At 39.9% G+C, this 16,855-nt stretch overlaps 1 protein-coding gene across 2 annotated transcripts; it reads left to right on the top strand.

Annotated features, from left to right (window-relative positions):
- Positions 1 to 919: 919 nt before the first annotated feature.
- On the top strand, positions 920 to 2,758 carry LOC124137187 (transmembrane protein 45B-like). Of its 2 annotated transcripts, none has more exons than XM_046503386.2 (2): positions 920 to 1,043; positions 1,562 to 2,758. In XM_046503386.2, the coding sequence occupies exon 2, from the start codon at positions 1,577 to 1,579 to the stop codon at positions 2,447 to 2,449; it is 873 nt and encodes a 290-aa protein (XP_046359342.2). In that variant the 5' UTR covers positions 920 to 1,043; positions 1,562 to 1,576; the 3' UTR covers positions 2,450 to 2,758. The 2 variants fall into 2 exon arrangements, with proteins under 2 accessions (XP_046359342.2, XP_046359343.2); XM_046503387.2 differs by having other exon boundaries at positions 940 to 1,043; positions 1,546 to 2,758.
- Positions 2,759 to 16,855: the final 14,097 nt, after the last annotated feature.

Here is a 16,855-nt window from a genome sequence, read left to right as displayed (position 1 = left end):
GGGCTTAGTTGCTAGGAGATCGCGTGGTCAGAAAGGCGAAAATAAAAAGTTTTAGAAAGTAATAAAAGAAATGCCCAGAGCAATCCAAAAGTACCATGTACAGGATATTTAAAAAAAATAATATTCACGAAAACAAATCTTTTCTAAAAATGCAAAATAATTTATTAATTTATCCCAAGGTCGTAACCCTGATCACGTGGTGGGTATTAGGAAGGAATCTTTGCGATGACGCCGTGAATGAGGCCGTGTGTATTACATTGTTGAAATCAGCTGCCCAGGAATGTTGAGGCACTGACATTATGACAGATGTTCGTCATGGATGGAGAGAAAAATGTATCTGAGAGAAACATTGTTGCTTTGAGCTTCGAGACAAAACATGTGTTAATGCCGAAGTAGCCAGCGACCTGAATGTAAGCTTGATGAAAGTAATGTTGAAACCCATTTTCACGCACATGACAGAATTAATGTGAACAAATATTATGTTTCTTCATTTACACTGCTCATATGCATCACGACAAACGTATTTCGTTCTAGTCCAGAGATCTAGAACTATAATTTGTGTCTTGGATAAATCGTGGACATTCCACGGTATCATTTTATGAAGATGTGAAGACGACATGGCAGGTAGGTTTTGAAACCAAAGACGTACGCGTTTGTTGAAAAGTCTTGGAATCGTTTGGTAGATATTTATATTACAATTAAAACTTACGTCCTTGTTGTCAAATGACCCACGTGGGTGGGTGTTTACATGACGTCACCCGTTTACGCATTAACCAATGAAATGTATGTGTTATCATGACGTCATATTGACCTGTCAAATCACTTGTATAAGCTCCGCCCACTAGAGTGCGGTAGTTACTACCGCAGATGGGGCTTTAAATAGCTTTGCAGACGTCGCCTGACTATTAGTTGACAAACATTTATTCATTATATGAACGTTATCTTTATCAATGAGTCGCGATCAAAGTTCGGACTGACTCACCTTCATCAGTGCTGGCTGATAGCTGGGACGGGCAAACAGGAACCGTCTGCACGCTGTGAAAGTAGGTAACAGTTAATATCTCACAAAACTACTATTTTTTTGTTTCAAATCAAACACGAAACTGCCCTGGCGATATACGTCTCCATCTTTGAAATTCCTATTAACTTCCTTAGTTTTATCGTCCCTAACCTTGGGATGAATTCCGGGCTGTTTTCATATCATGTTATGACAGATCAACAAATATAAACATAAAATAGATTTGGCACTTCTTGTTCTATTTATTGATATGTAATTTTTTGTTGATATTCGTGAAGTTGGGACATTAATAATTGATCGGCATATAGTATTATTCACTTGAATGAAATTTCGATTTTATATTTTCAGAAAGAAATATCTTTATTAATGAAGATATTTGTATTTACAAGTATATATGCGAGGAAGAGGCTTTAAGATTGTTCACCCATCCTCCTTACCAGCATCGTGCCAGGTCCAAACGTAACAAACAATAAGTAACACCTTGTTATCTGTAACAAGTTTAATCTTCCCTGGTAATCATTTTGCAGGGTTTGTGTGTTGCAGAGGGACTACAAGACCATGGGGACGTTCGGAGGACACGCTCTACCAGGTTCCTTCTTCATCATCTTTGCGATATGGTACACCATCCAGTCCTTCCGGAGATTCTTCCAGTGTCGGGAAAATGGCGCCAGGTTTACATCCACCGTCACTTTCCCCTGCTCCTGCCTCTGCGGCAGATTCAAGAACTGGCCAGTTGAAGCCATGATCAAACTATTCTTCATCACAGTCGGATTTACCCTTGAGATCATACATGGTTTCGTCGACGGACAATTCAGAGCCATTGGCAACGGACAACACGCGACAATGTTCTTCTTCTTTGGCCTTACTGGACTCATTGATATTCTCATACACTTCAGAGCCCCGCTTCCACGTAATATTGACTACATCTCCAACGCTATGGCTTTTGGTGTTGAGGCCCTCCTGTTCAACTTCCATCTGTACGGGAGAACTCCCTTGGATGTTCTCGTGCACGTTCTGCTGCTATATGTCGTCTTGGCCAGCATAGTCTGTGTGTTTGCAGAGATGCGGTACCGGCATAACCTGCTGGCCCCACTGGGACGCTCATACCTCATGATGATGCAAGGAACATGGTTCTGGCAGGTGGGGTTCATTCTTCACCCTCCGCTCGGTGGGGCCAAGTGGAACGAGAATGATCATGGACAGCTGATGATCGCTACTATGTATTTTACTTGGCACGGCGGTTTCAATTTCATTATCATGCTTCTCATCGGTGCTGTCATTGCATGTCGCTATCGACGTCGTACTGGTCACTATAGCAACGAGCTAAACATGAAACGGCTGATACGTTCATCAGGCGAACCGAAAAGTGTCAGCCCCAGTTACGAAAGTGGATCGGAGATAGAGTTTGAAAAACCGGCCAACGCACCTTGATCAGTTGTAAAACTCAAGTATTTTGTGATAGGTACTTTTCATGCGCTGAAGTGTTCCTTCGTACCGCGAGCTGTAGCTTGAGATATCTAATTCACGATGCACAATATGTTCCGTTACAGAATTGAATATGAAACATGCTTACTAGCGCACTTAAAATAATGTATTTGTGTGTTACTGTGCTTTATGAAAGACAATAATGTGACAATTAGAGATTGCTTACGGAGTAGTCGTTGATAGCACTGGCGTTATAATCATGTTTTGTGTAGAAATAACGATATTGTGATTGAAAATAAAATCGATCTCTTTTGACGGCGAGGTTTGCTAGTTGAAATACTGATATAAATCAATCTGGTTCGATTTTCAGCGGCCACCTCCGTGGATAGAGCGTCGGCACGGAGGGTGGAAGGTCAGGGGTCCGATCCCCGGCCCCGTCATATCAAAAGACGTTAAAAGATCATTGTATTTGGTGTTAACGCTTCCTGGCGCCCGGGTGTGAAGCCCATTTCTGGTGTCCCCGCCGTGATGTTACGGGAATATTCCTAAAAGCGGCGTAAATTCAAACTCACTCACCACACTCCTGGCGCCCGGCATTAGGGGGCTAAAACAGGGACTGGTCGGTATACTGTGTAACAGTGGGGTATTCATGTTAAACTGCAGCATGGTATCTCAGTGGGCTAGCACTATAGAATCGGCATTATTCCGGACCAGCACAAGCAGCCACACAAACACACGTACATGCACATCGCTATGTCACTGCAACACTCTTGAACGCGGCGTTTAATCCCATTACACCAGCGCTTTACTTTCCAAATGAATAATAAATAGTACAACACTGCGTGTATGTCCGCATCCAAAAGTAGAAGATCGATGCCAGAGCCAATCTAAAACGGAATGCCCTTGGTGCCCTGTTCACTGTTGTGTGGCTAAGATATTGTTTTTCTACCAACCTCATATGGAGATTAGTAATTCGCACAAATAGATATTCACAAAACATTTTACATAAATGAACTGTTGACAGTGAGTTTACTTCCTGATTGCTAGACGTAGGCCCAATTTGAAACATTGATCTTTAAGACTCAGTTGAATTGGAAAAGAATTTAGTCATCAAGATATTCGTCGAAGCCATTTATGGGTGAAGCTCCTTGGGGATGTTCTGGTTTCAAGGACATCTCATAATTAGCCTGTCAATGATGAGGCGTTAACATTCCTAAAACAAAGGAACTTGCAGCGGTTTCACCTTCGTCAGTTAACAGTGCAGGACTCATGACAGGCATAAATGTGTTATCTACGAGCTGAGATGTAAGTAGCACATGCATAACCGTGTCTGCAATGTCAAGACACGTCCTCACAAGGCAGTGGTCAGTTTATGTTGTAACGGCACATCCTGCACTATCAAAATACATATAAGCGCCAAAACTATCAGCCATAATAAAACTTAAGACACATCAGCTAATTCCTCAGTATCTTCGAATATGACTATGTCCGTAACTGAGTAAGTTATGATGACATTACGCCTATATCTTGACGTGAAAGTACTCTCCTCCTTGTAGACAAGATACATTATCAACATTACGATCTCTAATTTTAATTTTCGTTATAGTGGGAGGCAGCAATAATGCCCCCCATGCACTTGTAACTAAGATTAAGACCAAACACAATGCATACATGTATATATGAGTTATGACATTCAGATATAATGACAAGTGAAGGACTGTCAACCTGTCAACATTTATTTTAAGAACTGACTCCAATATTATTTTCGTTTTTGGAGGTAAACATGAAAAACAGTGTTCACACTTTGCATAAATCCGTAAACACATGTGTGAAGAAATATTAACTCGTTATTAACGTTTGTACCCCCATAAACGCCAACGCGTATTGAATAAAAGCGACAGAACCCCTTCATTATTAATTAGATATATCTGCTTTAAAGAAGAGTCGATTGTGCAATTCCGACTATATTGTGTCTATGAATCACTACAAAATAGTTATGATACCAGGTGTTCGCGAAACAGAGAGCGTACCCTGCCCCACCGGTGGTGCCCGTCACAAACACATACAAAGGCAGGTCAACCGTTCATCTAAATCAATCACAGGAGAACACATGGCACGGGTCAAAATAGTTAATTGCATTGGACATATTGTTTGTCACTGATGCGTCATATTTAGAAGCATCCTCCACAGATAGATAGATAGATATTCTTTCCTCCAGATATTGAAGATACATATCATTTATGATATTATGTACAATTACAGAGCTGTTCAGTAGTACAATTTAACAATATTATGAGAAATGATAACTACAAAATGCATGACAATCAAACATTCTTATAACTGTTTTGTAACAGATACAGCCATTTCCTACAGTAACTTGACACAATAACCATAAGGTCACCCCATAGACTTTGAGATAAAGAGCTAACACACTCAGGCAAACCGCCAAGTAGTACAGACAGGATTATATCATCATCCTCACTACATAGTCTTGCAAATGTAGAGACATCTATCACATCACACATGATTTCAAATAGTTCAGTTCTGTCATTCATATTCAATGTACAATACAAAAAGACATGCTTAATAATATCATGAGCTACAATTCTACATCGACATTCCCTAGATTCTATATTTAGGCATCCCAGCCGTACAAGATGAGACAGGTTTGGGAACTGTTCAGGACGTTCAAGTGCAAGCAGCCAGAGTCTGTGTTCTTTATCATTACGTAGCGAAACATATCTATTTAAGTTAAGTCTAGATAGCAGCTTAGAGCATACAGCTTCCTGGTCTGCAAAAATAATCCTTTCCTTAACAATATCAGACCATGCCTTTTTACTTGGGAAGCTACATTTGATTAGATAATCTTCTATTTCTGCATAGAGATTGTATGTTTTGACAAGTCTAAGCATGTTATATACAGGTGACAAAGCACATCGTTTTCTGAAGTTATCCAACTTTATTTCGTATCTAAACTGCCCAAGGCGAGTAATGAATACCTTTTTAAAAACATAGCTGTAACTGGACCGGCATAGTTTTCCAAGTAGTAACAGTGACTGTTTTTCAATAAAGGATTGGAGAGATATCAAGCCCATGTTGTCCACAGCAACAGTACCTGATGTACATTTTGAAAGGCCCTGTATTTTTCTACTGAAATAACGTTGAATAACTTCCAGCATATCGTATTCTTTGAGGGTAAATAGTCCCAAGACAAAATAGTGAATTGCATTGGACATATTGTTTGTCACTGATGCGTCATATTTAGAAAAAAGCATCCTCCACATGTCTGCCGTAAGACGTTTTGAAAGCTTGAGGCCTCTATTGTTTTAACCCTGATCAAAGAACTCTATTTAGAAGAATTGTATGACGCTCTATGGAATCTTCGTAAAATGAGCATGCTCGATTGAACCTCAGAAAATGTGAAATGTAGAAATACAGTCAATATAGTCTTGTGGATATGTTTTCGTCAGTCTGAATTTGTATGCACAGATCTAAAGATGATCTCTGGTTTCTGGTCTCGGAATGTTACCAGATAACAAAACATAAAATATAAATGGTCCCTGTTTACCGAAGCCTCGCGGAAATCTTCATATAAGCAATAAAAACGACCGTAAGATTTAGAAAAGGAAGCTTTGTAAAATAAATACATTGTCCATGGTAGAATACCCTTTACGGAAACCACCTTGGCATGTATTCATAAACTCGCCAAAATTTTTCAAACGATTGTTTTGTACAGGTGTGAATGTCTTCCCACAAACGTCTATAAGGCATTTTCCACGATAATAATTGACATCATGTGTGATGGTTAATGAATGTTCATTGACCACTGATCTTGGAAAAAATACACGATGACTTAAAAATACTTTTGAATAATACAAGTAAATAAGATCAATGAGTCTCACTTTTATATTTGAACATTTGCGGCACACTATCAGGACCAGAACTTATAAGTTAAAAATAACTTTTCAATCTCTTCCAAACTGATGTCTCTGTTTAACAACTTTTTACAGTCATCAACATTACAAACATCACAGTTGTGTGATCCCTCATGGTGATAACTATTATAGTCATTCACGACAGTATCTTGAATGTTTAAAACAGATCTAAAGTATATTGAGCCAATGAAGCACGATCGATTGAAATTAACTTGATTGGTCTTTCACAGGAGTTTGGATGAAATACCAACATGAAATGAGCATTTTTGTCATACTCATCAACAAATATGAACACAATGCATGCGGCATCTATTTGATAGTAAAGTACCGCGAGAGGGGTGTTTGTATTGTTCTACACAATTAAAAGAAAGTGTTTGCGTCCATCTCTGCAATGTGACCGATCAAGAAGGTGGAGAAGATTCCAGGGTGAACAAGTGGTACTTCTTAAATCGCGTGCCGTTAGACGTCTTGACTGTGCGATCGCCTGATCACATAGTTTTATTTATGCTCAAGATCCACTGTAACACTGGTCAAGACGCCCTTTTACCATAACGTCCACAACATGGACACTTTCTTCGAAATGAAATTTTGGTTATGTATTAAAACAGTAGACTTGAAACAACCTAAAGCAAACAATCCAAGTGTTATACCATGTTCAGGGAGCTAAAACACAGAGTTCAGAACAGCTTGTTACAGTTTGGACAGCAACCATCAGACCACACGTTTGCCTTGGTTCAGAGTTATGTCCCTTAAACACTTTACGTTTTGACCTTCACCTTTATTCGCCACATGAGCTACTTTGGTTGTTTGCTGTTTAACGCCAGACAATGTCGCCACGCAAATGGGATGAAAGGCAGTCAACCATGTCACCGATCCTAACCACCCAATCCATTTAGTAGCCTCTTACGACAAACATATGTTGCTGAGGGCCTATATTCTTATAATACCCATTATCCCCACGGGTGCAGGACATGCTCATCTGTTGCAGAGACATGATTCCGTCATTGTGACTGGTGTTTCCTACATGTATGTGGAATGGAAAGTTATTCACGTTTTCAATTAGTTAACAACATTAATCAAGATATATTAAAAACAACGCTGTGGAGCTTATGTCTGCAAAGTCGTGGAAAGTACCTTCACGCGGAATGTCACAGTGTCCGGAGCCCTTAAAGAAGAAAATCGTAAAGGTCACTTAAGATATATCTGTCGTGTCTTGTGTTTTTAAAATGAATCGTTCCCAACGCAAGTGTGAAGCCCCGTGAGAGACATTTCGCTTTGTTAGGGTTGCTCTATTGTGAAGACGTAACAGAGGGGAGACATACCGACTACAAACACATCAATGTTCTGTTCAGACGCTTTGTTAGGGTTGCTCTATTGTGAAGACGTAACAGAGGGGAGACATACGTATGCATGATCGTTCTCATGAAGGATATCAGTCACTATTGTGGTTTGTCGTCGTAGTAAGTATATTTCGTAGACTCGCTGATGATTGTTTACCAGGAAACAGTTTCTTTACACGTCCTTACAAATTCATATGGGGCACTAAACGTCACATTTGTGTCTCCCGCAAGCAACACTAACCTGTTAACCCCTGCTGTGTGAAACGTGTTTTCTTTCAATCTGAAATCTACATAGTTGATATAATGAAATTACCGACTACAAACACATTAATGTTCTGTTCATACGCTTTGTGAGCGTTGCTCTATTGTGAAGCCGCTACCGAGGGGAGACGTACCGACAAGAAACACATAAATGTTCTGTTCAGACGCTTTGTGAGCGTTGTTCTATTGTGACAGCGCTACTGAGGGGGACGTACCGACTATTCACACATAAATGTTCTGTTCAGACGCTTTGTGAGCGGTGTTCTATTGTGAAACCGCTACCGAGGGGAGACGTGCCGACTACAAACACATAAATGTTCTGTTCAGACGCTTTGTGAGCGTTGCTCTATTGTGAAGCCGCTACTGAGGGGAGACGTACCGACTACAAACACATAAATGTTCTGTTCAGACGCTTAATGAGCGTTGCTCTATTGTGAAGCCGCTACCAAGGGGAGACGTACCGACTACAAACACATAAATGTTCTGTTCAGACGCTTAATGAGCGTTGCTCTATTGTGAAGCCGCTACCGAGGGGGACGTACTGACTACAAACACATTAATGTTCTGTTCAGACGCTTTGTGAGCGCTGCTTTATTGTGAAGCCGCTACTGAGGGGAGACGTACCGACTACAAACACATAAATGTTCTGTTCAGACGCTTACTGAGCGTTGCTCTATTGTGAAGCCTCTACCGAGGGGGACGTACTGACTACAAACACATAAATGTTCTGTTCAGACGCTTTGTGGGCGTTGTTCTATTAAGAAGGCACTACCAAGGGGAGACGTACCGACTACAAACACGTAAATGTTCTGTTCAGACGCTTTGTGAGCGTTGCTCTATTGTGAAGCCGCTACTGAGGGAGACGTACCGACAAGAAACACATAAATGTTCTGTTCAGACGCTTTGTGAGCGTTGCTCTATTGTGACAGCGCTACTGAGGGGGACGTACCGACTATTCACACATAAATGTTCTGTTCAGACGCTTTGTGAGCGTTGTTCTATTGTGAAGCCGCTACTGAGGGGAGACGTACCGACTACAAACACATAAATGTTCTGTTCAGACGCTTTGTGAGCTTTGCTTTATTGTGAAGCCGCTACTGAGGGGAGACGTACCGACTACAAACACATAAATGTTCTGTTCAGACGCTTAATGAGCGTTGCTCTATTGTGAAGCCGCTACTGAGGGAGACGTACCGACTACAAACACATTAATGTTCTGTTCATACGCTTTGTGAGCGTTGCTCTATTGTGAAGCCGCTACCGAGGGGAGACGTACCGACAAGAAACACATAAATGTTCTGTTCAGACGCTTTGTGAGCGTTGCTCTATTGTGACAGCGCTACTGAGGGGGACGTACCGACTATTCACACATAAATGTTCTGTTCAGACGCTTTGTGAGCGTTGTTCTATTGTGAAGCCGCTACTGAGGGGCGACGTACCGACTACAAACACATAAATGTTCTGTTCATACGCTTTGTGAGCGTTGCTCTATTGTGAAGCCGCTACTGAGGGGAGACGTACCGACTACAAACACATAAATGTACTGTTCAGACGCTTAATGAGGGTTGCTCTGTTGTGAAGCCGCTACCAAGGGGAGACGTACCGACTACAAACACATAAATGTACTGTTCAGACGCTTAATGAGGGTTGCTCTATTGTGAAACCGCTACTGAGGGGAGACGTACCGACTACAAACACATAAATGTTCTGTTCAGACGCTTTGTAAGCGTTGTTCTATTGTGAAGCCGCTACCGAAGGGAGACGTACCGACTACAAACACATAAATGTACTGTTCAGACGCTTTGTGAGCGTTGCTCTATTGTGAAGCCGCTACCGAGGGGAGACGTACCGACAAGAAACACATAAATGTACTGTTCAGACGCTTTGTGAGCTTTGCTCTATTGTGAAGCCGCTACTGAGGGGGACGTACCGACTACAAACACATAAATGTACTGTTCAGACGCTTTGTGAGCGTTGCTCTATTGTAAAGGCTCTACTGAGGGGAGACGTACCGACAAGAAACACATAAATGTTCTGTTCAGACGCTTTGTGAGCGTCGTTCTATTGTGAAGGCGCCACTGAGGGGAGACGTACCGACTACAAACACATTAATGTGATGTTATGTGGCGGTGGAGAATGTCGCATGTTTATTTGCAATAATTGCCACTGACAACAAATTATCAAAGCCTCAGTAAAGTGTTATCCACCTTTGTGTAAACAACTTGAACATAGTAAACTTGATCGTCTTATGAAGTTTCTAGAAGGCATCAGCTTATTATCAAGAGAAACAGTAACTGTTGTTGAAATATCTTAATAAAATATAACGAAAAGAAGCCAAGAGATTTGCCAAATAACATAGACTTGCATCGTCATTGGACATGTTTGTTTCAGGGTCTGTATGACAGACCAGCTGTACCTGAATATGAGCGACAGTAGTATTAAACGATGTAACCTTTATCAAAGCAATTGTTATCTACAATTGAACAGTAAAATGTTAACACCGTCTTGATGATCTGTATATTTATTGATATGAATTGGAATTTATTTGTTTTGTAACTTATAATTGTACATATTTATGAATTCCCGCCGACAATGACTAAGAAAGAAGGATTTAGCTTCGGCGGTGATGCGCCTCTCGAATCGTCAACCAGAGGTAATTATAGTGGTTTGATACCACTAATTAGTCAATCAGAAACTAGTAATTTTCAATTTCAAGGTAGGCTTTCCATTAAACTATGTTAAAGAAGGTTTTATGGTGACAGTGGTTTTGATGCATGTTTTGTCTAACATTCCTATATATCCTATGTCGGGAGTGATGTGTTTGAGTTGAAGGTTTTATGGAACGAATAGATGGCCATGGGGGATTTCCATTTATCTCATAAAACATTAAGTCGAATCCAGGAACAATTGGGCGCCATATATCAGGAAAGACATGGTGGCATTGACTGTCTCACCTTTAAAAAGAAATGTTTGACCTGTTAACTGCATGGATACATGGTTAGTTCAGATACGACATAGACATTTGGATATACGGTTTAACCGGGCAAATGACGTCATAAAACGGCCTTATGTCCTTTCCAAATGTCAACTAAACGTATTATGGTTCGTAACTGTCAAAGGACAGTCAAAGGTATTTCCCATAATATCAGATAGATAGATAGATCTTCTTTATTTCCTCCATTTCATGAAGAGTACAAGGTATACAGTGAAAGGACAACATCTATAGTATAAATGTGCACACACACACATATATATGTATATTATATATATGTCAGAATTAGTCCATATACATATGTGTCATATTGATTATTTGTGTTATTAGATGGACAATAAGCATGTGTTATTTACAAATGTACACTTGTTTACAATACATACATTGTTTAGTATAAGCAGCTTCGGATGACTTCATCCCACTTTTTAACTGCACCACCAATATTTATCATGCTCTCTGCCCATACATTGTAGTCTAATTCAACTTCAAGATGTTCAGGTAAACCGCCAAGCAGAAAAGTCAGAAAGGTGTCTGCCCAGATTCTCACAAATATTTTAACATCAAGCAAATCAATGATTTTATCAAATATTTTATCAAAAATTTCTTCTAAATTCTTTTGACATGACATGAAAACGTGTTTCACTATATCATTCGCAACTGTTCCACAAATACATTCCTTTGATTCTATTGGCATAATATCAGATATGTTTATACGATAATAGTAATGTCATATTTGAAGAAAAGCAGGCGTAATTTGTATAACAGAAATCACTTAATTGGCAATAACAAGTCAAAATACGGCAATGTTCGCGATCACAATTAGGGGTAATTGCACTGATCACGCTGGGGTGTCGCGGTGTTTACAGTACTGTTCTGAATCGTTCTTGTCATATACATGTATATGAAATTATACAGCATAGTTATGATCAACAGACCTCATCGTCTGTATTGTGACATACCATCCGGAGAAGAGGCACATAAGGGATGTTTGCCTCCACAGAACATTGAACCCAGTTTGATTAAGAAACGTCTCCTTTAGCTGCATGCAGATGCACTCGTAAAATAGTACTGTATTGTCAGCAAACACGAGGGGATTATAGTTACACATTGCTATAGAACACGTGTTGATATGTGTCTTGTTTAAAGGGGAAGTGTACACACAAAAATCACTTTCTATCGTACTTAAAACCAAACTCGATTTAAGAATTAGCTAACGTCGATGTCTGAAAATATACACTATTTTTTTTCACATTGAAAGTAGGAAGCTCACAACAAGTATGAAAATGTTATGTCGTTATGAGGCCTTCGTGTTCCGATCTAAACAGATCAGAGTTATCCTCCTTGGATTATAGCGTAATCGGCGACAGTTTAACACAGCGCAAAGGATATCAATTACCACTTTATGGTGAGACAACATGGCATCCGATACATTGCCTGATTCCGAAGATCCCTTGACCCATCAAGAAATCATAAAACCAACACGAGCCAGTTCCGCGGTATGGAAACGATGAAGATGAAGTGGAAACATGAGAAGGCAAGACCCCGACCCCAACTCGATATCTCCGCAATCACCAGTGACACGGTGGTAACACTTTGATATGTGTATACATAGAGATCAATATGCTCATGCCTACATTTCCAGAAATAATATTCTAAGAGATATATGTGTCACGCCTAGTAATCCGCATGTTTCGTCAAATATATGATTTATGTTCATCAGTGACAGAAATGTTTCATATATTTCAGAGAAATTAATAAATGTAATTCAGCTCATATACCCATGATCAACAGCAACGACCCTTATTTTTCAGGCAAATTGCATAAAATACAACAGTTACTAGTCTCTTCTTTTCATGCATGTTTCCTTGTATAACCCACTACCTGTGTATTTGTCGTCATTTACTTGACGCTCAGTTAATGACTTTATTACAGGTCATATGCATTTATCATGAACATAAGTTGCTTCATATATATGCATCCTTCAGAATTGAATGGAAAAAGAATTAAACGGTATGATAATTTTGTAATGTTTTGTTTTGTTAGACTAACAATGAAACTTTTACGTTTCAGAATCTATCAACACCTTGTATTCACAAATATACAAGCTGATCAGCTAAGCAACCGTCTACCAGCTATTACAAGAGGTAGCTAAATCAACACTCTGACAAGACAATCGACACGATGCTTGGACAGCAGATGATGCCGGCTGTGAACGGCAATTAACGTCAGTTAACTCAACACTCAGCATTGAAGTCTTAAGACCTGCATCACTTCGGGCTTTCCTCCCACACTAAGCTGACATGCCGTGATTTAACTGGAATACTGTTAAAGCGGCCTTAAACCCAACTCACTCACTTACCATCACCGAATTGTGTCCCTTATATAAAACGATAGTGTTATAGATTAAAGTCGCTTGGACTGAACAAGGAAATTCAAGACTCCCCCAAAATACAAGGTACATGACCTACATAATGAGCTACAGAGTCACTACAATAAAAAGGTACTTGACCAAAGAGTAACTTGACCTAAAGCAGATAAACCCGGGAAATCACTGATTACTGAGAAAAGGGTTATGACATATAACGCCCTACATGTAGCTGATAAGTTCAGCTCAATAATACCAGAGTAAGTCATCATTGATTACTGAGAAAAGGGTTATGACATATAACACCCTAGCTGATAAGTTCAGCTCAATAATACCAGAGTACGTCAGCACCAGATTAAAATCGCCCCATAATTTACTTACTAGGGAAAATAAGTTCGCCCCGGCCACGAATAGCAAACCAATATGGGTGATGTAGGCACCAAATAAAGGGCTGGACATAAGCTACCCAGAGGTACCATTAAACCTTTACAACTAGATATGTGCAATTAGTAAGATGGCAAAAAACATAGATACATGAGAAATATCTACATAGTACCAGATAATCCCGGTACTGCGTGAAACTCAAAGTTACCATGAAAAAGCTAGTATACATATATGAGATAACATATATCAAATCAATGCATGATAGAAGTATGAGATTAAACTGCTAGAGAATAAAATTTATGGACAACAAATTCCCTAACAATACCTAAAGGCACCGAGTTGTGGCTGAACTTGGCTCCAAGTCTGCCCAACACAAGACAGCGGTGAGTATGTGGCGCTATGGTGTGGTATTCCGAACCGGTTGCACTGATTATTTTGTAAGTACATATTGTTTTACGATTTGTTTGTAAATGAAATATAAAATCGCCCCGTTACGCTACGCGATTTAATATAATTTGCGACAGTTAAAACAATCCTGATTTAAGTTATCCTGAAGTTCATTAGGCCGGTCACGTGAGCGTGAAACTGACGTATTCGTTTCCACGAGACCATATTCTTGAAATGAGGTAACAACTTACACAAACCAAGCGAAACCCCTTGGACTTCCCCAGCACGAATAAACACATAAATGTTGTTTCTGATCGTTAAGATACGTTAATCTTGAAAGTGACGTTTTCGCATACATACATATATAAATGAAAATGTGTAAGTGTTTGACTGCATGTCCGTGATCGAATATCCTCGCTTCGACCCATCCTGGTGACAGAAAGAAGAAGTGTACACCCTTGGTATTGAATCCGCACAGACCATACAGAATCAAAGTTACACGTACATGGATTTATTCCGTGAAGGTATCATATGTAACACTAGTACTTGAACAACCAAGTGCAACGATGTTATTGAAACAACCACATGAGCTCGACCAGATCAGCCTCACTGAGACAAGAGCATGTTTTGACTTTCTTTTGTGAAGTCAGATAGGAAATTATGAACACATACAAATAGAATCTTACGTTCGGAATGTCAGCGCTACTATAGTGTTTATTTGTTTGATTTTTGTAGAATGGTGTAGTTATATCTCACAGTCCGACACGTTACGAGGCAATTATATCAAAGTATGGTATACACGTTTGTAGTGCATCTGTGATCTACTTTAGGATACTTATATATTCCTCTAACTGAGAGGAATGATATATTCCAGGTACTTATGCCAGGCGTATAAACAACTAAAATGTGAATCCTGTCAGCACAGTGTAGCCACTGGTTATGGTTGATACATGTGCTTTGACATAATAAACAAGGGCGCCACCGAGGTCATTGCAAACTTAGCGAACCATCAACCATTATTGTGCCAGCTGTAGACCGGATGCTCTGCTTTGGGGATTCATTAGGGCCTTTGTAGATGTGCGTACTAAGACGTGCATTAAACAAGATAAACGTAATTGTGATGGTGATTTGTGGACAACATATGCACAGCAGAGAAAATGGCTAGTGTACATGCCCCACTGAGACTGAGCCACCAGACTGACTTTTGGTATAGACAATACAAAACGACAATGCAAAAGAACAACCAGTCTTGATTATCCCCAAAAGATTCCACTTGGCGCCAAGGGCAAAACAGCTGTGAAAAGGAAATGGAGTGGCATTCTGAGAGAGGGATTAGATGAACAGCTGTTTCTTTTGTACACACGGACATATTTGATCATGTATCTCACCCTAATCCAGGTCACCTCCTTAGAATAAGGAGGGAGTTTCATGCTGTCGGAGTAAGGGGGCATATTTTCTGTGAAATCAACAGTTTTCAGGTAGGTACCAACAGCAATACCATTGATAATCAACAATAAAACAAAGTCGAAAATAATTAAAAGAACAATAATGTACAACTAAAATCACAATCACAGAACACGATGGATAGATACCATGGGCCCTATTGCAGAATTTTGTCTTTGCTCTACGACTGTATAATGGCTATGTTAAAGTATGGGAGTTACGATCGTCGGACAGCTAGCCTTGCTTTCACAAGTGGAGCCTGGTTCATGCTTCTGTCAGAGTGATCGGTTTGGGAAAATCTTTATCCGAATGAACATTTAACTCCCGAGGCTAATTACCATGACATGTGTATGTCTAGAAACACAAAAATGATGCTGATCTAAATTGTATTGTTCATTGACTGTCAGCCATCCTGAATAAGCTGTGCAACTATGCCACTTCAATATTACTGTTATTTGTATTTATAACTTAATCCGTGTCCGATGACCATGGATACATACACCTTTGTTCAGAGACAAACAATAAGGTCTTATCCTAGCTAGGGTTGGGCAAGGTGCTCCGGGGCACTGACACCAACACTACAATCACCATGTGCTGATCTGGCACATATTGATTCTTGTATCTACATGTATCTACCTGTATAAAGCAAACTTGTAACTGCCTCAAACCTTCGACTCCATCTTGTAATTTCCTACCGAGAACCGTACACCGACAAATTACATATAGACATATGCAAAAAATAGTTATAAACATTACGTGTGTCTCTAACACGTACAGCCAATGCATTGTAAAGTTGGTGGAGAATCCGGGTATGAAGTGAAAGCATTGGTAATTACAGGGTAATTAGCCTTTGGAATTAAATGTTCATTCACACAATGGCTGTCCCAAAACGGCCGCTGTGACACTTCCTTAGATCCGTCACACCTGGCAAATCTACACTGATGAATATATGTCATTGTCGACTCAAAGCAAAAGCTAAGAGTGGAAACAACATTCACCCATATGAAGATCGAGCAAGAATGGATTCTTGGTTTGAAAGTATAGATGGAAAACTACCCCTCATTAGCCTCAACCAAATTCTATTATTTACAGCCGCTGGAATATGGAATGCAGCGGTTTACAACAAACAAAGAAATGAAGCCGACTCAGATGTGATGTCATGGTTCTTATCCCGACACATAGATCTTTTTTCTGTGAACCTGATATTTCTCCTGGATCAGGACCAATACTTTGTGCGCGAGAACTGTATCGTTATTGACTGCAGCGTCAAACTAATCCACTAGTATGCCTGCCATGGTGACAATC

Source organism: Haliotis rufescens, unplaced genomic scaffold (genome assembly GCF_023055435.1).
Source record: "Haliotis rufescens isolate VD_foot unplaced genomic scaffold, xgHalRufe1.0.p SCAF_5, whole genome shotgun sequence".
Lineage (NCBI taxonomy): Eukaryota > Metazoa > Mollusca > Gastropoda > Lepetellida > Haliotidae > Haliotis > Haliotis rufescens.
Note: the sequence above shows the minus strand (reverse complement) of the source record. Positions and strands in the feature narration are given on the sequence as shown.